The following is a 23,599-nucleotide window of genomic DNA, read 5'->3' on the forward strand; positions in this document are numbered from 1 at the left end:
AGTTACATAGTTAGTACGGTCAAAAAAAAGACATGTGTCCATCAAGTTCAACCAGGGAATTGAAGGGTAGGGGTGTGGCGCGATATTGGGGAAGGGATGGGATTTTATATTTCTTTATAAGCATTAATGTTATTTTGTTCCAGGAATGTATCTAATCCTGTTTTAAAGCTGTTAATTTTTCCTGCTGTGACCAGTTCCTGAGGTAGACTGTTCCATAAGTTCACAATTCTCGTGGTAAAGAAGGCGTGTCGCTCCTTGAGACTAAACCTTTTCTTCACAAGACGTAGGGAGTGCCCCCTCGTCCTTTCGGGGGGTTAACCTGGAACAATTTTTCTCCATATTTTTTGTATGGGCCATTAATATACTTATATACATTTATCATATCCCCCCTTAAACGTCTTTTCTCAAGACTAAACAATTGTAACTCCTTTAATCGCTCCTCATAGCTAAGATGTTCCATGCCCCATATTAGTTTAGTTGCACGTCTCTGCACCCTTTCCAGCTCCGCAGTGTCCCTTTTATGTACAGGCGACCAAAACTGATCAGCATATTCCAGGTGAGGTCGTACCAATGCTTTATAAAGGGGGAGTATTATGTCCCTGTCCCTCGAGTCCATGCCTCTTTTTATACATGACAATATCCTGCCGGCCTTGGAAGAAGCAGCCTGACATTGCATGCTATTCTGTAGTCTGTGATCTACAAGTACACCCAGATCCTTCTTTACCAGTGACTCTGCCACTTTAATCCCCCCTAAGACATACGATGCATGCATGTTATTAGTACCCAGATGCATAACTTTACATTTATCCACATTGAACCTCATTTGCCAAGTGGATGCCCAGACACTTAGTCTATCCAAGTCATCTTGTAACCTATACACATCCTATATAGACTGTACCATGCTACAAAGCTTGGTGTGCAAAGCTTGGTTAGTGCAACATATATTTCTGACAGCGAGTGAATGTTATTTCAAGGTTCTGAACTACCTGCCCACTGGGTCTGGGGGGAGGGGAGGGGGTTAATCTGGGGTACCATACTACCTTCCCACAGGGGGGGAGATTAATTCGGGGGTACTACCTTCCTACTGGGGGGGGGGGTTAATCTGGGGGTACTACCTTACTACTGGGGGGGAGGGGGTTAATCTGGGGCCCCCCAGTAGGCAGGTAGTACCCCCAGATGAACCCCCCTCCTGGGGTACGGGGGGGGGGGTACTACCTGCCTACTGGGGGGGTTAATCTAGGGGTACTACGTGCCTGCTGGATGGAGGGGGGTTAATCTAGGGGTACTACCTGCCTACTGGGGGAGAGGGTTAATCTGGGGGTACTACCTGCCTGCTGGGGGGAGGGGGTTAATCTGGGGTACTACCTAGGGCTGGGCGGTATGACCAAATGTGTGTATCACAGTGTTTTTGTAACTTTTGGCAGTTCCATGGTATATAACGGTATTTCCTCTCCCCCACCCCCCCAAATTAATTATCAGCCCAGCACTGCCCCCATCGGGGTAAATACTCACATGTTACCCGCAAGCGCTGCCCTCCTCGTCCTGTTTGTTGCGGGCCGCCGGCGCCGACACTCCATACTGTGCAGTATCCTTATGCCCGGGCTGCAAAAGGTAAACAACATAAACTAACGCATGTTCCGACGTCGGCCTTACGCTGGGGACGAGAATGTCGAACAGCAGTAAGCCTATCACTGGCCGCAGCGATGTTCCGCCTCGGCCGGTGATAGGCTGAGCCCACTGTCATGTAAGGAGCTCTGGCCGGCTTCTTACATGACAGTGGGCTGAGCCTATCACCAGCTGAGGCGGAACATCGCTGCGGCCGGTGATAGGCTGACGGCTGTCCGACGTTCCCATCCCCAGGAAGTAGATGAGGCCGGTACCAGACCAAAGGGAGGTGAGTTAAAGTTTATTTTGTTTATTTTTTTTATTTTTTGCAGCCCGGGCATAGGGATACCGCACAGTATAGAGCAGTGGTCTTTAACCTGCGGACCTTCAGATGTTGCAAAACTACAACTCCCAGCATGCCCGGACAGCCGTCGGCTGGGGCACTGCAGGGACACGGGTTTTATAGCGCTTTTTTTTACAAGTTTTCTTCAGCTTTTTTACAGCTTTTGATATACTTCTTTCTTCTTCTGTTACTCTAACTCCGGCTCCGATCGCTACTTAGACAGAAGTGAGAGCTTCGGAGCCGGCGTTAAGATAATAAAGAAGTTAAGACACTGTCCTCAGGGACCAATCACAGAGCTCTCTTACCAGGACCAATCACAGATGGTCCTGGGATGTCAGGCAGAACTTGTCTCCCGCCATTAACAGTGGGACTTCTGCCGGTTAACCAATGCAATGCCGCGCATCGCCGGGTTAACTGAATGCCGTTTATAAACGGCGGAATGAGCGAAGGACCTGCGCAATCCGCCATTTATAAAAGGCATTATGCGCAAAGGGAAAATTAGCAGCATCCTTAGGGGTTAAAAAAATATACATTGGACTGCTTGGAGCACATTTTAAACATATGTGAATAACACAGAACCTAAAATGCAGTAATCTATAGAGACCGATGAACCATAAATAAAGTGACTCTCCTCAACTCCCTGTCACACACTAAGACAAAGCCCCACTTTAGATAGAAATAAGAGAAAAAGAGCTAGCGTGGCTTCATAAAGTAAGTAAAGATATGAAACTAATAGACAACCTCTTACCATAGTGTGTAGCACTAAGTACAATACCTCAGAAGGCACATAGCATCTAAATCATGGTAAGCAGCTGTCTGGTCTACAAGGGTATCCAATGCAGTCCGGTACAGAAACTAGATAGCTGAGCACAAAAAAAAAAAAAAAAAAAAAAAAAAAAAAAAAGGACCAGTGTATAGCACTTCCTCCTGTAAATATAAGTATTGTCCAAAGAAGTGTCAGACTGTAAAAGCCTTCATTGGCCAAACAGCAGTGCATTTCGAATTCAGAGGGAATTCATCGCCAGGCTGTGAAGAATTCCCTATGAATTCATAACGCGTTGCTATTTGACCATTAGAGGCTTATACATTCTGACACGGCTTTGAACAATGCTTATATCCATGGGAGATAGTGATGTATTTTGTACTTTTTGGAGCATTTTTTTTGGCTCAACTAGTTAGACATTTTAGATCATAGCACGCTCACAGTTGATTTTACAGTAGTATATCCTACTCAGATGCAGTAGCTGCACCTAGTCAATATATTTGATACACTTGAAAAAAAGAGGCATATTGGAAATTAACCCTTTTTAGACAAGCACCTTAGGGATTGTATAAATAACAAAACTATTCTGAATCCTATTTTATTTTCCAATGAATCAGGTTCTGTATAGTTAAGAGAAAAACCGTTCTAAAAGAGAACTAGAGGGGACAAAAAAAAAAAAAAAAAAAAAGAAGATTGGGGCAGTCTTTAAAAAAAGATGTGCTCAGTAAATCCAATGGTTTGTCTATTGTGTAAACAAGACATTCAAAAGAGAGCTGCTACTATTCAAAGCTCAATGACTGTGGCACAAAGAAAACTAGGCACCCCTGATGCTAGGTCCTGACATCATACTGCCACATCCCTGGAAAGGACACCTTGTTCGTCCAGCTGCCGTTCGTGAGGAGTGCTAGGACTCTAATGACTGCTACTTCCTGGGAGGTGAATTAAACCTTTGCCCATATTCTAGTTTACAATATTAACAATACCACATGAGGTCCTTTTTTCAATATAATATATATTATTATAAATACCTGTCATTGTCCATCAGGTCATCGGGAAAGCTTCCAGTGGACAATCGTTGCATGCCAAGTTCCTGGAGGTCATACTGTTGGTTGTTTTCAAAGTGCTGGATAATATTACGGACATTCCCAGGTTTTACTGTGGAGAGACAAAAAACATAAGATACAAGAAGCCATTGCTCCATAATTCTTGAGCCATCTTTCAGGTCGTGAGGTCACCACCTCACTCTGGAAGAGATGATATAAGAAAAGGAGACAGCAGGAACCACGCAGAGAAGATAGGAAACCCAAAGATTTTACGAGACAAGCACAGTGTCTGCAGAGCAAGCTCATGTTAGTAAAATTAGGTCAAACGCTGAAGAGACTACAACCCAATTACGGTTTTATCACATGAAAACATGAGGTAGCTGACAGCTGGGCTGGATTTTGCACCCTTAATGACTCGATCACAAGATCTATGACTTAAGGAAATCTGTCACTAGTTTCAAGCTGCCCTAACCATGGGCAACATGGGAAACATTGACAAGGCTCCCTTATCACAATGGTATATCAATGGGGCTCTGAGTCATCAGGGTGGCCCCCAGTGACTGTCTTGACTGACAAAGCTTTCCTTAAAGGGGTACTCCACCCCTACACATCTTATCCCCTATCCAAAGGATAGGGAATAAGATGTCTGATCGTGGGGGTCCCTGCAAATGGGACCCCTGCGATCTCTGTGCAGCACCTGGCGTTCATTTAGAATGCTGGGTGCAGATGGCAGTCGTCGTGACATCATGGCCACGTTTCCTCATGATGTCATGCCACACCCCCTCGATGTAAGTCTATGGGAGGGGGTGTGGCGGCTGCCACACACCCTCCCATAGACTTGCACTGAGGGGGCGTGACGTCACGAGTGGTCTTGGCCATAACTTCACGACCCCCGCCAGCCGCTCGGAACAAAATGTTCCGAACACCGAGGCAGCGGAGTACCCCTTTAAATGCAAATAGAGAGGGATCTATCAATAAGTGGCAGTGAACCAACAGATGGCCCGGAGCCCCATTTGCTGCTGAAGTAACCTAAGATTTCTATATGAAGTCTCTATGATTTCTCTAAATGATTCCTGTACAAAGGGATTCATATATCATTGTGATAAGAAATTCCACTGTTGGGGCAGCACAAAACTAGTGGCAGGTTACCTTTAACACACAAGTTATTCCAATCCTTAATTATATGTGTTAATTTTAATGCAATAATTATTTACAGGCTTTTTGAACACAAAAAAAATATAAACTTATACTTATTCCCTATACACAGGATAAGTGTCTAACCGCTGGAAGTCTGACTACCGAAATTCCTGGTTATCTCAAGATCAGGCACCCACATCTCACCTCGGAATGTAACGGTGAGTCATACATATACGTAATATATGTAGTAATAAACACTATGCGCTGTCAAAATTCTTGGCACAATCAATTCATTTTAAGTTGTTTAGCTTATCCACAAATTGCTGCCACAGGTTCCAAGTATTACTCCTTGCTCAAAATACTGTGGCTATGATGCTACAGATAATTGATGTTATAATAAACTCGATACCACGTGTACCACCACAATGCTGAGCGCACACAAACATGCTGGATCTTTAGTGAGTAGTTAAAAGGGTACTCCGCCCCTATAAATCTTATCCCCTATACAAAGGATAGGGGATAAGATGTCTGATCGTGGGGGGTCCCGCGATTTCAGCTGTGGCACCCCAGACATCTGGTGCATGTCAGATGACTGGCGATGCGGGGAGAAGGCTTGTGTTGTCACAGTCATGCCCCACTCATGATGTCACGACCACGCCCCCTCAATGAAAGTCTATGGAAGGGGGGGTGATGGCTGCCACACACCCTCCCATAGACTTGCATTGAGGGGTGTGACCGTGACATCCCGAGCGGGTTGTGACTATGACGTCACAAGTCTCTGCCACTGCACCCGATGCTCTAAATGAACGCCAAGTGCAGCAGGGATCCCAGCGTCTAAGGGCGGAGTAACTCTTTATATCCAGTACTACAAGTGTGAGCATAATAATATTGAAGCATGCTCTGATATTATTGTTAATATTGGAATTTGCTAATTTAAAATATAATATTGTCCCTTGTACATTGGTATTATTTGGTGCTTGTGTGACTATTATATGAACAATAAAATTAATTTAGTAAGCCAACAGTGACAGTGGCATAATGACAATAAAATGAACTTTAACATTTAACATTATGCTTTCTTTTGTAACTTAACAGGTACCCTCACAGTGCACCACTGCTCCTGTTTACAGAGCTGTAGATCAACCTTCTCAACCTTTTTCGCGACTGTACCCCCAAAGGGTGAAAGTATGTCTGCACAAGGGGATTAAGTATCACATTAATATAAAGGTAAGCACAGGCCATTATGAAAATAAGCAATTTTATGACTTATTTTGTCTGCAGAACTTATGCGTGAGGGGTATCTGCAGATAAAATAAGTTATAAAATTACTTATTTTCATAATGGCCTGTGCTTACCTTTATATTAATGTGATACTTAATCCCCTTGTGCCATTATTCCCACTCCCTCTGATCCCCTTTTGCCATTAGTCCCCCCTCCATCTTAATGCCCTTGTGTCATTATAATCCGATATGGCAAAAGGGGATCAGAGGGGGGGGGGGGGGGGGCGGGTAATAACAGCACAAGGGGATTAAGATAGGGGGGGGGGAGTAATCACTCCCCCCCTCCATCTTAATGCCCTTGTGCCATTATTCCCCCCCCCCCCCCCTTGCTCTGATCCACTCTTGCCCCTATCAGATAATGGCAAAATGGGATCAGAGGAAGGGGGAATAACGGCACAAGGGCATTAAGATAGGGGGGGGGAGGAAAAATGGCAAAAGGAGATCAGAGGAAGGGGGGAGGAAATAATGGCACAGGGGGATTAAGATGGAAGGGGGGGGGGTAATCATTATCCCCCCTCCATCTTAATCCCCCTGTGCCATTATTCTACCCTCCCTCTGATCCCCTTTTGCCATTATCCCTCCCCCCTCCATCTTAATGCCCTTGCGCCATTATTGTAATGGGTGACATTCTCCTGCACTGTGCGTCACCTCCGCACAATGTCATGGGACGTCACGCATCTGCCTGGCAACCACGCAGCTCCCGTAAAGTAGCCGCGTCCGGAGCTGCGGCCACGGTACTTTACAGAGAGCTGCCGTGACCATTCCCTGTTCTGGTTGACAAATACTGGCCAATGCATGGCTGGTATTTGTCAGCACACCCCCGCACAACCGGTGGTGTACCCCTAGGGGTACGCGTACCACTGGTTGAGAACTCCTGCTGTAGATAGTACAATGCAGGCAAGAACAGTTGCAGCAAACCTTCAGTAAGATGAAATTGGTTAGGAGAGATTGTTCAGCATCTTTAATCACTGACCACATGCAGAGATTTTGGAAATGGTGAAGTATTAGAAAGTTGCAGAACTTTTCATTCAACTAATCGGCTCATAAAGCATTTGTGGTGTCCCGGTACAGAACATGGTTCTGTACAGTCCTAAAGTCCCCTCAGGTAGAGTCCCTCAGGTCCACAGGGCTCTCCTGCAGGGTTCCCCCTAAGTCATTCTATTGTATTCTGTTGTATATTAAGCATGAACATTATAAGTATTGTACAGTGAATGTAAGCTGTATATAAAGGTTATTAGGATATTTACCCTGTATAGGACCTTCCTAATGTCATGTGATATGTCATGTGGTGTGTGATCACATGATATACCCAGAGTTCCATGGGCACAGGTAACCACAGGCAACCAGCTACCAATGGGCTTTAGTCCAGCCCCCTGATATATATAAGGGGCTGTAGTCTACACATTCTCTCTCTCAGTTCCTGGCAATCAAAGCGAGCACAAGTCCTGTACAAGTCAAGTCCAGCATATCTAGGCCAAAGCCTATAAACCTGCAGCCACATCAAATCTGGAAGTACAAGTCAAGTCTCTACTGTCCCTACCAAAGTGATAACAGTAGTACAGTGGCCTGCATCATCATTATAATAACTACAAGTCCAAGCAAGCCTGAGAGGTTCCCTGTGTCCCGTCACCTCTGTGGAAGCTGGCTGTTTGTAAAGACTGTTTTATGCCTTCTTCACAAGTAAAGTTCAAGTTGCATCAAAACACTGCTTTGGACTCTCATTCATCGTATGCCGTTTTTGGGCTGGTTGTCGGCGGTACATTACACCAAACAACCACATCCTGGCGACACGAACATTAGGGGTTAACAACACCTTGCCCCAGGGGTTACCACCATCTGATCCCACCACTCACTGCAACACCCGTGGCCCTGCCGCTAACCACGGTAGTCACCACACATTACTAAACTATAGTTAGATTGTAAGCTCCTCAGCGCAAGCTCCCCATCAGCCATACAACATGGTTCTAGTAGAGAAAAAGTTCAAAGGTAGGAAATTTATAGGAGGATCCATTTTCACACACAGAAATTATCAGGTTAGAAATTTCTTTATTAGAGAAAAAAAGAAGGCAAGGGACAAAGACATTGATAAATGAGGTTTACCTTCACTAGGGGATAAAGGGACATGAAATGCTACAAAAGGAAAAAATGGTGAATTAAAAAAATTTAAAAATGAGAAGCACAGCGGATGAAACAGCAACAAACCTCAAAAAGTGGGGAGGAAGGGATGAGAAAAAAACATACTGAATCCTCATAGACAACCCACAGGACAATTATTAGTGATGATTATAAATTATTAAATAAATTATTAAATAAAATTAATATGACAGAATAGCAGAAGATGGGTTCAGTAGTGATCGCAGTGGTCAAACGGTCCATAGATTGTAAAAATAATGATGACCTGTTTCAGGGAAAAGTTTTTAAATTCTGTCCTCCCACAATACCATACATAACTTAAACACTAACCTATCTGTGCAGGACTTGTAGCTATGCATCCTGATCTTTCCGGTTCAGGAATACAGTGAAGACTGACATACTAAGGCATTAAAGAGAGGGAGTTGGGACTAACAAAGGCCTTTTCTACTAAAGTAGAAAAGAACAAAATAAATTACATTTCTAATTGGTGGGAGTCCCAGCACATGAAATGAGCTGGATTAAAGGTGATCATATATTTTCAATAACTGCTGGCCTGTCGCTCATTTGGCTGACAACTACATCTTCAGACCTTCTCATACGCATGAGCATTCGACCTGGTCAAATCTTCATGTGTTATCTATGGGGAGGGAAGGGGTAGGCGGCAGACACTTATCGCTTCCAAAACAATGGGGTTGGGGGTTCAATGACAGAAGAAATCAGAGTTTTAGGATATGTCCCTTTAAACATGAATGACAACAATGATAAAAAGCCAATAATAATAAGGAGATTTTTATGCTTACCTTAAAATCTCTTTGTCGAAGGATCCATTGGGGGACACAGACCATGGTATATGCTGCTGTCTGTAAGAGGCTTGACACTATGGCAACAAGAAAAGTCGGCTCCTCCCAGCAGGGTATACCCGCCCACAGGCACCTGAGCTAATCAGTTTTAGTCCCAGAGCAATAGGAGAAGACCGACAGGTCAAGAGAAAAATCACGAACTGTCCGAGCAACCAGAAGAAAAGGTAACCGAATGCACCCTCGGACAGATAACGGAAATAGAAACACCAGAAAAAGGGTGGGAGTTATGTCCCCCAATGGATCCTTCGAGAAAGAGATTTTACGGTAAGCATAAAAATCTCCTTTTCTCTATCGGCTCCATTGGGAAACACAGACCATGGCATGTACCAAAGCCGTCCCTTGGGTGGGCAAGGAAATCAGTCAGGCGGACTGCTGAACCACCACCGCCTGCAACACCTTACGGCCCAGACTAGCATCAGCTGATGAATCTGGTAGAACCTTGCGAAAGTGTGCAAAGACGACCATGTGGCCGCTTTACAGATCTGCGAGGCCTAAGCCTTGTTGCGGAGGGCCCAGGATGCCCCGACAGAACGGGTGGAATGAGCCAAAACCCTGAAGGGTGGGACCTTTCCCTTGCAGCGGTAAGCTTCCGAAATAGCAGATCAAATCCACTGAGAAATGGTGGCCTTAGAAGCAGGTTGTCCTTTACGACGACCTTCCGGAAGAACAAAAAAGGAGACACACTGCCGAAAGGAAGAAGTGACAGAGATCGGTTCGAACAGCCCTCACCACATCAAGTTTGTGGAGCAAACGTTCCCTGGGAAGAGAAGGGGCCGGACAAAAGGATGGCAGGACAATGTCCTCATTGAGATGAAAGGCTGAAACCACCTTAGGTATGAAGGAAGGACCTGGACGGAAAACAACTTGTCCTCGTGTACAACCAGGAAGGGAGAACGGCAGGAGAGGGCTGCCAGCTCTGACACCCTCCTAATAGAGGTAATAGCAATAAGGAATGTCACCTTCCAGGAAAGGAGGCGAAGAGGAATGTCCCTGAGAGTTTCAAAATGAGCGCCTTGCAGGGCACTTAAGACTAAGTTTAAGTTCCAAGGAGGAGAAGGGGACCGATAAGGAGGGGCAGCGTGTGCCACTCCCTGAAGAAGGTCTGGACATGAGAATTGGATGCCAGAGGAAGTTGAAAAAGTATTGAAAGGGCCGAAACTTCACCCTTAAGGGAGCTGAGAGCCAACCCTTGATCCAGCCCCGACTGCAAAAAGGAAAGAAGTCGGGGAAAGTAAAACCACGAACGGAGAAAAAGGTTTCACACCAACGAAAATAAGACCACCAGGTACGGTGGTAAATCTTCGCAGAGGAGGGCTTGTGAGCCCTCAGCATGGTACGAACCACTTGGGAAGAGAAGAAGCCCTTAGAACTGCGGTCTCAACCGCCGCGCCGTCAAAAGCAGAGACATTAAATTGGGATGGCACAGGGGACCTTGAGATAGGAGGTCTGGACGAAAGGGAAGGCGCAGCGGTACGTCGTTCAGGAGCCTGACCACGTCGACGTACCACGCCCTCTGGGGCCAGTCTGGACCACGAGAATGCCGGGAACACCCTCTACTGTGAGTTTCCTCAGGACCCTGGGAATGAGAAGAAGGAGGAAACAGATAAGGTAGGGCAAAGCCCGACCAAGAAAGACCAGGGCATCAAATGCCAGAGCCAAGGGGTCCCGGGTCTTGACACAAAAAAAGGTACTTTTTGGTTGTGACGGGACGTGCAGGAGGTCCACGCCTGGAGTGCCCCAGAGGTTGCAGATCTCTGCAAACACCTCCAGATGCAGGGACCACTCTCCTGGATCATCTGAGGACCGGCTGAGAAAGTCCACTTCCCGGTTTAGTATGCCCGGAATGAGAATCGCTGAGATGGCCAGAACCCTGTATTCCGCACAGAGGAGAATTTCCCAATGAAGCAAGCAAAGATAGAATTGCCCTAGTTCCAATATGTTGATGGGGAGAAGGGCTTCTCGGGGGGTCCAAAGGCCCTAGACCGTCCGGTCCTTCAAAACACCTCCCCAGCCCGACAGACTGGCATCCGTCATGACGACCTGCCAGTGGAGGGGCAGGAAGAGCACCCCTGAAGAAGCAGGGGGGAACGAAGCCATGATAGAAGGGACTGACGAGACTGTCGAGATAGAATGATCTTGCGGTCGAGAGACAATGGAGACCTGTCCCACCGGGAGAGAATCGCCAGTTGAAGAGGTCGGTAAACTGGGCGAATGGCATGGCCTCCATGGCCGCCACCAACCAACCCATGCAAAAGCGAACGGAAACTGGAGCAGGGTGCCGAAGTAATCGGACTCCTGACAAGAGAGTCAGCCAATTGTCCGGCGGGGGTCGAAAGCGGGCAGAGGCCGTGTCGACCTGGAGCCCCAGGAAAACTAGTGACTGGGTAGGAGAGAGGTTGGACTTGTCTTGATTGACTATCCAACCAAAGCGAGACAAGGCCTGGAGGTTGAGACTAAGACTCTCCAGATTCTGGGCCCTGGTTGGAGCTCTGATCAGAAGGTCATCCAAGTAAGGAATCACTGAGACACCTTTTGTTCGGAAAAGGGCTATCACAGGCGCCAGGACCTTGGTAAGGACCTGCGGAGCAGTGGCCAGACCGAAGGGGAGAGCCACAAATTGAAAATGGCCTTCTGGAACTGCAAAGCGGAGGTACCGCTGATGACTGGGAAATATTGGAATGTGGAGGTAGGTATCCTGGATGTCCACCGGGGAAAGAAACTTCCCTTGAGACTCCATTCGGAAATGGAGGAGTAGAAGATTCTGGTTGAGATGCTCGAGATCCAAGATTGGGCGAACAGAAAGAGGTTGGTGACCACGAAGAGGTTGGAGTAAAAACCTCAAAAACGTTCCCCGGAAGGAACTGGGACAATTACTCCCTGGATGAAAAGGGACTGGAGTGCGTCCCGAACTCGGGGGACCGAGGGGTCGGGTAAAGAAAAAAGCGATCCCTTGGAAGGGAAGCAAATTCGATCCTGTATCCGTTGGCTACCACATCCCTGACCCAGGAATCCTGAACGTGCATGGTCCAGGCATCCAAGAAGAGTAAGAGACAACCACCCACCTGAGAAAAGTCTGTGGGTGGGGGCGACCCTTCAGTCCGAGGTAGGTTTGCGGGTGCCCGATGTGGCCGCAAAATGGCCGGAACGGTTACCCAATTTCCAGGAGGGACGGGTCTGGAAGGAGGGAGTCTTCTTGTCCCGTGAAGGCGCCTGCCTGGACCCATTGTTGGTACCAAAAGTCCGAAAGGACCGGAAGGAGGAGGACTTCCGACGAGAAGTAGTGCTGCGAGCCTTATTCTGAGGTAATAAGGAACTCTTTCCACCCGTCGCTTCTGAGATTATCTCAACTAGGCGCTTACCAAAAAGCAGAGAACCAGTAAAGGGAAGTTCAGTCAGAGACTTCTTGGAGGTGGTGTCTGCATCCCAGGATTTAAGCCACATGGAGTGACAGAGAGTTACCAGGTTGCCTGTGGCAAAGGCAGCACAGCGGGCTGACTGCATGGAAGCAGAACACAGAAAATCTCCAGCTTTGGAGAGCAAGGTCAGATAAATCCTCCGGAGGGGATCCTGAAAGAATACCCTGGAGGAGTTGGGAAGACCATACTGAAAGGGCATTTGACACCCAGGCAGAAGCAAAAGCAGGAAGAAACGAGGAACCTGCTGCCTCAAAGGCAAATTTTGCCAAAGTCTCCACCTTCTTGCCTGCTGGATCCTTGAAGGCGGCCGCATCAGCCAAGGGCAAGGTAGTCGCCTTAGAAAGGCGCCAGACTGGTGGATCCACAGTTGGAGAGGAGGTCCACCGAGGAATGAGGTCCTTGGCGAAAGGATATTGCACTTGAACCTTCTTCGTCTCCTGAAACTTCTTGTCAGGATGCCTTCAGGCGGACTCCAGCAAGGCTTCAAATTCAGCATGAGAGCTGAAAATCTTGGGTGCCGGTCGGGCACGGTGAAAGGAAACTTCAGGAGCTACGTCCGAAGTTCCTGGGTCCTCTAGGTGGAAGGTGTCCCTTATGGCCAAAACCAATGAGTCCACCGTGTCAGACACATCTGTGCAGTCCTCTGAGTCAGAGGCTGAAACAGAATCCTCATCTACATGCTCTCCAGGTGAGTGGGAACGAGTGGAGGCAGCCCTGGAAGAGGGAGATACTGACCTGATACGCGGTTCTGGGGAGCCAGAGTGGCGACCAGGGGAGCGTCCACGAGGGAAGTGACGCTTGCGGCAAACTGGAGCAGAGGGGCGATGCCTGTGAGGGGATCACCTGTGTCTGCAAGAAGACTCAGGAGATGAGTCAGATGATACACCCCTATTACGCTTGCGAGAGCGATTAGTATAGGGAGAGGGAGAGTGGGTCTCTCTGGAGGGTCAGCGTAGGGAGGGCCTCTCCAAGGCTGTCACCACAGAACGGGAGACCTGAGCCAAGTCGGAAATAGACTGGGAGAGGGAAGATACCCAAACTGGAGGCATAGCCGAACCCACAGGATCTGGAGGAGCATCCTGAACAGAAATAACAGGGGGGTCAGGGGGAACAGTGGTGCAGGTGGAACAAGTGGGTTCAGAAGAACCAGACATTTTTGTATTACAGCCCTTGCAGGTATAATAGGTGACCAGGGTCCCAGTTAACTGCTTAGAGGGAGGAACAGTTCTGGGCTCAGACATAGTAATATGAAACTGTCTCACCCGGGGTCTGTGTCCCCAACAGGGCAGCTGCTGTGAGGAGAACTTCAGTGCAGCTGAGAAAGGGAGAGGGGAGGGGCTGAGAATGTATGGCCAATGAACAGAGCAGCTGCTATGAGGAGAATTTCAGTGCAGCTGAGAGAGGGAGAGAGAGGGAGGGATGGGCAGGAGAAAGCAGGACCAGTGAAAAGAGAGGGCCAGATAAAACTATGGGCATCTCTGATGGTCCCAGGAGCCCCTCTGTGCACGCACTGCGCTAAAGGGCAGTTAATTTGCGCGCTAGTGTGATATTGGGGTTAATCCCCGCTGGCCGCGGGTGAGCGGAGCTAAGGTCTGGCAGAGCCTGCGGCCGAAAAACATGTGGCCGGAATAATGGCGTCCGCTCCCAGCCCTGATAGCATATGCGAGCGCAAGGGGAAGGGAGCGGGTAAACACGCCTTTTCCACGCTGCCGACGGGGGAGAACTGTGTCCCAGGCGCAAGATGTCCGGCACTCGCATGGAGTATGAGAGGGGAAGTCGGCAGCCGCAGCTGCTGAGGGAATGGAGCTGTTTAAAACGCCGGCGTCTGCACAGACAGGCGCTAAATACAGTTCTACACCACTGATAATGTCCCCCAATCCCCACGGTTAGAGAGACCCAGAGAATAAGTAAGGGAGGGCTCACAGTCCCCCCTGAACTCCCCATATCTACAGGGCTAGGAAGGAGTTGCCTAGCTGTTATGAGAGTGGGCCAAAACTGGGGGTCTCCAGAGGTTGAAAGTCCCCTAACCTGTAAGAATAAGAGGGGAAAATACTAACCTCAGTCTGAAGAACTTACCTAATGAAGTCTTCAGTCAGCTTTTAGTCACCTGCATCATGCCGGGCTGTAACAGCGAGACGAGCAGGGAAAAGTGGGGGACCCGGACCCATGGAGGTACAACCCCAGGCACTGACCGTTGGTGAGAGGGGGTTGACAGTACATTCATGGTGCCTGTGCCCCCTCAATCGCAAATGGGGAAAACAGTGAACGCTATGTTCCTGAGTCCCCACCTGAAAACAGAAAAGAAAAAGGGAGATAAAAATCTAAACGTCCCTAATCTAAAAAACAAAAAAATGTGTGACCTGGTCTGGGGACAACCCAGACCAGCGTCTACCTCCTTAAGACACTAAGCTAAAACTGATTAGCTCAGGTAACTTTGGGCGGGTATACGCTGCTGGGAGGAGAATACTTTTCTTGTTACCATAGTGTCAAGCCTCCTAGAGACAGCAGCATATACCATGGTCTGTGTCCCCCAATGGAGCAGGTAGAGAAAATAATATTCAATAGTGATAGTGTCTATTGGCTAAAATGACATTACCCATCATGGTTGTCATTCAGCTATACTTCGTATCTGCATAGGAAACCTCAAGACTTTCAAAGACTTTCAATATTGGATTGGTGGGGGTTCAACTGACCCCCTCCAAGCAACCATTTGAAAAAGCTGCAGCAGTCAACTGCGCAATACCTCCTTTTATTTCTTTACTAGGTACAATGCTGTACTGTTGGTAGGGGCTAAGCAGCCGACATTGCAGCTTACAATAGTCTTGACTCATTGAAATGAATGGGACTGAGCCATAATCACAGACACGGTCACTTTCCAATCAAAAATATGAAGTTGTGCCACAGCTCCTTCAAACAGCTCAGTAGGACCCTCTTCCATATATTACTGAAGGCCTATACCCAGATTATAAAGTCAGGAAAAACACACACACACACCCCCGACCCCCATTTCTTGGAACATATCTTCACACTTCAATACTCACTGCTCTGAGAGGAACTTTTGGGTTTGCCAATGTATTTAAGAATTGGGTTCCGTTTCTTGTCATCTGCAGATTCCCGATCCTTCTCCTTTTTGGCATTGCTGTTCTGTAGAGATAGAAAATCCAAGGATAAACAATGACTTCCCTAAGGTTAATAATACTACAATACAATGAAGAAATAAGAGAGGGCAAAAGACTGAGAAAAAGACAGAGAGAGAGACACACACACAAAGATAGAGAGACAGAGAGAGTTCGGCACAGAGTAGCACGGCACAGAGAAAGCGTGGCACGGGGAAGCGAGAGACAGAGGGATAAGAGACACAGAGATTCAGTGTGTGTCTGGACAAGTTTTATGCTGCCTGCTGCTTTGGGCAGCATAAAACTGACTGATTCCCTTTAAACAGATTTCCTACTGCCGGGACCATTATCAGAGGTACGCTTTAATGGACTACTTCTTTAAACAAACATTTAGCTTTTAACAGGTTGGATTTTCCTACTTCCATACACTTAAAAGGGTTATCCACCATAAAGTGATTTTTGTACGTACCTGCTAAGGAAGGATCCATGCTTGTCTTGGGGGCTATAAGACTAGGTTGTGAGATTACCATAAGGCTGTGGCTATCTTTCTTTGAACTGGCTATTTCCTGCTCGAGTTGCCTCTCTCCAAGTCCCATAATTCCTTTTGTGTACGCGTGAGGTAATTTTTCTCCCTCCCACATATCAGCCCATCCCCCCCACATTGTAACACACCTATACTTCCTTTAATGCAACAGACCGGTGTTTCCTAACCAGGGTGCCTCCAGCTGTTGCAAAACTAAAATTCCCTGTAGAATTATCCCCCCCCCCCTTCAACCCATTAACCTGTGACACCATTGTACTTAAAGGACCCAGGACGTACCTGTACACCCGTGGGACCGGACCAGCTATCGATCAGCAGGCACCCCGCGCAAATTCCCAGGGGGGTCATTAGACCCCCCCCCATGTCGGCGATCGCCGCAAATCGCCGGTGAATTCACACCAGCGATTTGCACCGATCCCGGGTCATACGGGTCTATGGTGACCCGGAAAATAAGGGGGATTGGGGTTGTCCAAGACACCCACGATCCCCCTGAAGGGATAGGAGTGAGGTGGCAGGGGTGCCAACCATCCTATCCCTGCTATTGGTCGTATAGACGCGACGACCAATAGCAGATCGGGGGCGGGGGGTTAACTTTCGGTTTCCCCGTTCTGCCCACTCACAATAGGCGGGGTAGGACGGGGAAACCGACAGGACCGGCGCCGAAGTCTACTTACCCATCGACGGAGGCTGTGGGCCGCGAACGGAGATTGGCGGGCGGCAATGTCGTGTGGCTGGCTCCCTGGATCCTACGGAAGCCGGTGAGTTGCCTAGCAACATCTGGAGGGCTACAGTTTGAGATCACTATACAGTGATCTCAAAACTGTAGCCCTCCAGATGTTGCAAAACTGCAAATCCCAGCATGCCCAAACAGCAAACAGCTGTTTCGGCATGCTGGGAGTTGTAGTTGTGTACCTTCAGCTGTTGCAAAACTACATCTAACAGCATGCCCTTCGGCGATCAGTAAATGCTGGGAGTTGTAGTTTTGAAACAGCTGTAGCTTTGCCCCCTATGTGAATGTACAGGGTACATTCACACGGGCGAGTTTACATTAAGTTTCCTGCTTGAAGTTTTTAGCTGCGGCAAATTTTTCGCCGCAGCACAAACTCCTAGCGGGAAACTCACCGTAACCAGCCAGTGCGAATGTACCCTAAAAACACTACACTACACTAACACATAATAAAGGGTAAAACATTACATATACACACCCTTACACTGCCCCCCCCCCCCCCCTATAAAAATGAAAAACGTATTGTATGGCAGAGTTTCCAAAACGGAGCCTCCAGCTGTTGCAAAACGAAAACTCCCAGCATTTCCGGACAGCCAATGACTGTCCAGGCGTGCTGAAAGTTTAGCAACAACTGGAGGCACCCTGTTTGGGAATCACTGGCATAGAATACCCCTATGTCCACCGCTATGCAATCCCTAATTTAGTCCTCAAGTGCGCATGGCGCTCTTTCCCTTCGGAGCTCTGTCGTATTTCAAGGAAATAGTTAAGGGCCACATATTGGGTATTTCCATACTCGGGAGAAATTGCACAACAAATTTTGAGGGGCTTTTTCTCCTTTTACCCCTAATGAAAAGGAAAAGTTGGGGGAAACACCAGCCTGATAATGTAACATTTTTTATTTTTTTACACTAACATGCTGGTGTTGCCCCATACTTTTTATTTTTACAAGCGGTAAAAGGGAAAAAAAGACCCCCAAAATTTGTAACGCAATTTCTCCTGAGTACAGAAATACCCCATATGTGGGTGTAAAATGCTCTGCGGACGCACAACAAGGCTCAGGAGTGAGAGCGAACTACGTACATTTGAGGCCTAAATTGGTGATTTGCACAGGGGTGGCTGATTTTACAGCGGTTCTGACATAAACGCAAAAATATAAATACCCACATGTGACCTCATTTTGGAAACAACGCCCTTCACGGAATTTGAGCCTTAACACCCCACAGGTGTTTAATGAAAATTCTTCAAAGATGGATGGAAAAATGAAAAAAAATAAAAATAAATTCACAAAAATGCTGATGTTACCCTACATTTTTAATTTTCACAAGGGAAAATAGGAAAAAAGACCCCCAAAATTTGTAACCCCATTTCTCCTGAGTAAGAACATGCCCCATATGTGGATTTAAAGTGCTCTGCGGGCAAACTATAATGCTCATAAGAGAAGGAGCGCCATTGGTCTGTTGAAGAGAAAATTTGTCCAGAATTGAAGGCCATGTATGTTTACAAAGCCCCCATAGTGCCAGAACAATGGACCCCCCCCACATGTGACCCCATTTTGGAAACTACACTCCTCACATAATGTAATAAGGGATTCAGTGAGCATTTACACCCCACAGGTGTCTGACAGATTTTTGGAACAGTGGTCCGTGAAAATGAAAAATTTTATTTTTCATTTGCACAGCCCACTGTTCCAAAGATCTATCAAACGCCAGTGGGGTGTAAATATTCACTGCACCCCTTATTAAATTCTGTGAGGGGTGTAGTTTCCAAAATGGGGTCAAATGTGGGGGGGGTCCACTGTTCTGGCACCACGGGGGGCTTTGTAAACACACATGGCCCCTGACTTCCATTCCAAACAAATTCACTCTCCAAAGGCTCAATGGCGCTCCTCCTCTTCTGAGCATTGTAGTGCGCCAGCAGAGCACTTGACGTCCCCACATGGGGTATTTCCATACTCAGAAGTGATGGGGTTACAAATTTTGGGGGTCATTTTCTCCTATTACCCCTTGTAAAAATGTAAAATTTGGGGAAAAACCTGCATTTTAGTGAAAAAAAAAATCATTTACACATCCAAATTTCACAAAGAGTCGTCAAATCCCTGTGGGGTGTTAAGGCTCATTGTACCTCTTGTTACGTTCCTTGAAGGGTGTAATTTCCAAAATAGTATGCCATGTGTTTTTTTTTTTTTTGCTGTTCTAGCACCATAGGGGCTTCTTAACCCCTTAAGGACCGGAGGTTTTTCCGTTTTTGCATTTTCGTTTTTTGCTCCTTGCCTTTAAAAAATCATAACTCTTTCAAATTTACACCTAAAAATCCATATGATGGCTTATTTTTTGCGCCACCAATTCTACTTTGTAATGACGTCAGTCATTTTGCCCAAAAATCTATGGTGAAGCGGGAAAAAAAATCATTGTGCGACAAAATTGAAAAAAAAAAACGCTGTTTTGTAACTTTTGGGGGCTTCCGTTTCTACGTAGTACATTTTTCGGTAAAAATGACACCTGATATGTATTCTGTAGGTCCATACGATTAAAATGATACCCTACTTATATAGGTTTGATTTTGTCGGACTTCTGGAAAAAATCATAACTACATGCAGGAAAATTAATACGTTTAAAATTGTCATCTTCTGACCCCTATAACTTTTTTATTTTTCCGTGTATGGGGCGGTATGAGGGCTCATTTTTTGCGCCGTGATCTGAAGTTTTTAACGGTACCATTTTTGCATTGATAGGACTTATTGATCACTTTTTATTCATTTTTAAATGATATAAAAAGTGACCAAAAATGCACTATTTTGGACTTTGGAATTTTTTTGCGCGCACGCCATTGACCGAGCGGTTTAATTAATGATATATTTTTATAATTCGGACATTTCCGCACGCGGTGATACCACATATGTTTATTTTTATTTTTATTTACACTGTGTTTTTTTTTTTATTGGAAAAGGGGGGTGATTCAAACTTTTAATAGGGGAGGAGTTAAATGATCTTTATTCACTTTTTTTTTTCACTTTTTTTTTGCAGTGTTATAGGTCCCATAGGGACCTATAACACTGCACACACTGATCTTCTATGTTGATCACTGGTTTCTCATAAGAAACCAGTGATCAACGATTCTGCCGCATGACTGCTCATGCCTGGATCTCAGGCACTGAGCAGTCATTCGGCGATCGGACAGCGAGGAGGCAGGTAGGGGCCCTCCCGCTGTCCTGTCAGCTGTTCGGGATGCCGCGATTTCACCGCGGCTATCCCGAACAGCCCACTGAGCTAGCCGGGATGCTTTCGGTTTCACTTTAGACGCGGCGTTCAACTTTGAACGCCGCGTCTAAAGGGTTAATAGCGCGCGGCACAGCGATCAATGCCGCGCGCTATTAGCCACGGGTCCCGGCCGTTGTTAGAGGCCGGGCCCGACCCGCTATGACGCGGGGCCACGCCGTGGCCCCGCGTTATAGATCGGGAGTGGACACATGACGTTCCAGTACGTCATGTGTCCTTAAGGGGTTAAATGCCCCCCAAAAACCATTTCAGAAAAACTCACTCTACAAAATTTTACTGTCACTCCTTCCCTTCTGAGCCCTCTAGTGCACACGCCGAACACTTGACATACACATGAGGTATTTCCTTACTCGAGAGAAATTCTCTCCTTTTACCCCTTGTAAAAATTTAAAAATTGGGTCTACAAGACCATGCCAGTGTAAAAAATGAAGATTTTGAATTTTCTTAATTTGCTGCTATTCCTGTGAAACACCTAAAGGGTTAACAAACCTTTTGAATGTCACTTTGAATACTTAGAGGGTGCAGTTTTTCTAATGTGTCATTTATCCCGTATTTCTAATATGAAGGCCCTTCAAATCCACTTCAAAACTGAACTGGTCCCTGAAAAATTTCGATTTAGAAAATGTTGTGAAAAATTGGAAAATTGCTGCTATACTTTGAAGCCCTCTAATGTCTTCCAAAAGTAAAACATGTCAATTTAATGATGCAAACATAAAGTAGGCATATTGTCTATGTGAATCAATATAGAATTTATTTGAAATATAAATTTTCCATATAAGCAGAGAGCTTCAAACTAAAAAAAAAATGCTAAATTTTCAATTTTTTTATCAAATTTTGGAATTTTTCACCAAGAAATGATGCAACTATCAACAAAATTTTACCACTAACAAAGTAGAATTTGTCACGAAAAAAACTAACTCTGAATCAGAATGAAAGGTAAAAGCATCCCAGAGTTATTAATGCTTAAAGTGGAAAAAAAATGTCCGGGTCCTACACTGAAAATTGGCTGGGTCCTTAAGGGGTTAAAAACATACCTTTCTTTAACAAAAACTTTTTATATAATGTAGATAATACCATTATATGTATGTTTGTAATATACATTGGTTAAAAAATGTGTATATTTTTGTCCCTGCAAGCTATTGCCTGTGTGTCTCTGTAAACAGACCAAATACAGGAAGTGTGGGTGGACAAGCAGGGCTCTGTGCATCAAGGGCTCCGTGCACTGGGACATGCTCCCGACTCACACTGCAGGATGATTGACAAGCCAGGAGCCTGCACAGAGCCCTGCTTGTCCTGTCCCCTCACAGAGACACACGGGAAATAGCTCCATGGACAGCATTTTTTTCTCCCAAAAAATAAAACATTTTTTAACCAATGTACATTACAAAAATACATATAATGGTATTATCTACATAATATCAAAAGTTTCTGTTAATGACAGGTAGATTTTAAAGCAGGACAGGCTCCCTGTCATCACCCGCACTGTAACCGGAGACTACACTCATTTTGTATGCTGTTAAAAATAAACTTCGTGGCACAGATTGCATGAGAATTGCGAGTCCACCATGAAACACAAATTCAGACACTATGTTATGAACTCCACTAACTTTACAGCCTGTGTAGCATGGTCAAATACACATTTTTGGAATACCCCTTTAATAGTTCAGAAAAGCTAAATATTCCGCATGAGTTGTGAAATTCTGCATTTTACCTTTTTAGTTTTGGGGAAGAAGGGGAGCCACTTGTCCTTGTCAGGAATGATCTGAGATTTCTCTGCGACACTGGCAGGTCGAAACTCACGTGAACTGATTCCAGCATGATTCATATAGGTGCTTAGTGCAAAGGCCATAGGGGAGCTTAACAAAAGCAGAAGAGTCAAGATTAGGAAGTTGTAGTTTAATACACTCATAGGATAAATGTGTTTTTTTTTTTGTTTTTTTTTACAAGGATCAGGGCTGTGAAAACCACCTTGGCTGTCACTATTAGGGTCTTACAGCACAAACCCTGGAAAAGCAGCTATGCAACAATTTTGTCCATAGGTTGTGTCTAGCATTGCAACTCAGCTACTTTACTTTAAAGCGGTACTCCGGCGCTTAGACATCTTATCCCCTATCCAAAAGATAGGGGATAAGATGCCTGATGGGGACCCCCGTGATATTGCACGCCGCACCCCGTTTAAAATCAGGTCTGATTACTGTCGATCCCGGGGCCGGAGTGTTGTGTCGTCAAGGCTCCGCCCCGTGTGACGTCATGCTCCGCACCCTCAATGCAAGCCTTTGGGAGCGGCGGGACCCTTTGGATAGGGGATAAGATGTCTAAGCACCGGAGTACCCCTTTAACAATACCAGACATAGCCTATGGACACTGTTTCAGGGAGGCAGGGGGCAACTAAGGAGCATGGAGATCCACAGAAACAGTAGAAGAGCAGATTACTTGACAAAGTACCACCAGTACACTCTATGCCCCCATTTTCAATTGATGTTATAGTCTGAGGACATCTTGGGATATTCTCATCTGGATCATTTAGAGCATATCCACTGGATATGCTAAAAATGTCCGATGCATCCAGGTCCCATGTCTGGGACCCGCCCCACTCTCTAGAAGGCCCATCTCCAGCAAAGCCAAAAACAGCAGAGCTGCTGTTGTACACAGTTTGTGTAATTCCTACTGCTTTTATTGGGATCTACGTAAACAGAATAAAACCTACACTGTTTCTATAACTCCAGGAGTTATGGAAACAGCGTAACTAAGGCTGCTTTTACACAATAAAGTTCACCAATTAATAAACAGCTGATATAATGTATTGTTAACGGACGTTTAATAACAGGTGAATTAACGGATTCTAATGGCTGAATAATGTCTGTCCAAATAACGGTCATATTCACCCGTTAAGACTCATTACAACATCCGTCATGTACTGACGTTTTAACACCTCTGCCTATAGACTCCCACAGCCAGGACTACTACTACTCCCATCATGGAACAGACTTGTTTCCATGATGGGAGTAGTAGTGTCCCGGTTGCGGGAGTCAGCTGGTGGCTGGGGAGGTTACATTAGTGTTTGTACTACTACCCCCATCATGTTGTTTTACAGGGGCTGAGGGTTTGATCGCACCAGGTCTCACTTCTGACACCCGATCCGATCAGAAGTTATTAAGCAGGGGAGCGGGTGGCATGCTCCGCAACCCTGCGATGTACACGATTAATTTTTTTTACTTTCCTTTTTTAATTCCCGCCGGGAGCCCTGAATGGCCGGTACTGGGGAGCCATTCAGGGATCCCAGAGGGGTTTTTAAAATGGCAAAGTGAGGGGACATATGTATATTAAAAGTTTTGTGGGGGGGCATAGAGCGCTATATAT

The 23,599-nt window shown here is 46.2% G+C and overlaps 1 protein-coding gene across 10 annotated transcripts in view; it reads right to left on the bottom strand.

The window, feature by feature from the left end:
* Positions 1-23,599, bottom strand: part of ARHGEF11 (Rho guanine nucleotide exchange factor 11) — a 399,339-nt gene that overhangs the window by 106,228 nt on the left and 269,512 nt on the right. For 7 of the 10 annotated variants that reach the window (XM_056546646.1, XM_056546639.1, XM_056546640.1 and 4 more), the window contains 5 exons: positions 21,951-22,095; positions 15,622-15,724; positions 8,272-8,301; positions 3,740-3,866; positions 1,513-1,602 (listed from right to left, as the gene is read on the bottom strand). In XM_056546646.1, the coding sequence (XP_056402621.1) occupies positions 1,513-1,602; positions 3,740-3,866; positions 8,272-8,301; positions 15,622-15,724; positions 21,951-22,095 (495 nt within the window). The remainder of the gene's footprint in view (positions 1-1,512; positions 1,603-3,739; positions 3,867-8,271; positions 8,302-15,621; positions 15,725-21,950; positions 22,096-23,599) is intronic. The other 3 variants (XM_056546641.1, XM_056546645.1, XM_056546647.1) reach the window with 3 other exon arrangements.

The sequence above is a fragment of the Hyla sarda genome, chromosome 11, assembly GCF_029499605.1.
Source record: "Hyla sarda isolate aHylSar1 chromosome 11, aHylSar1.hap1, whole genome shotgun sequence".
In the NCBI taxonomy this organism is placed as follows: Eukaryota; Metazoa; Chordata; class Amphibia; order Anura; family Hylidae; genus Hyla; species Hyla sarda.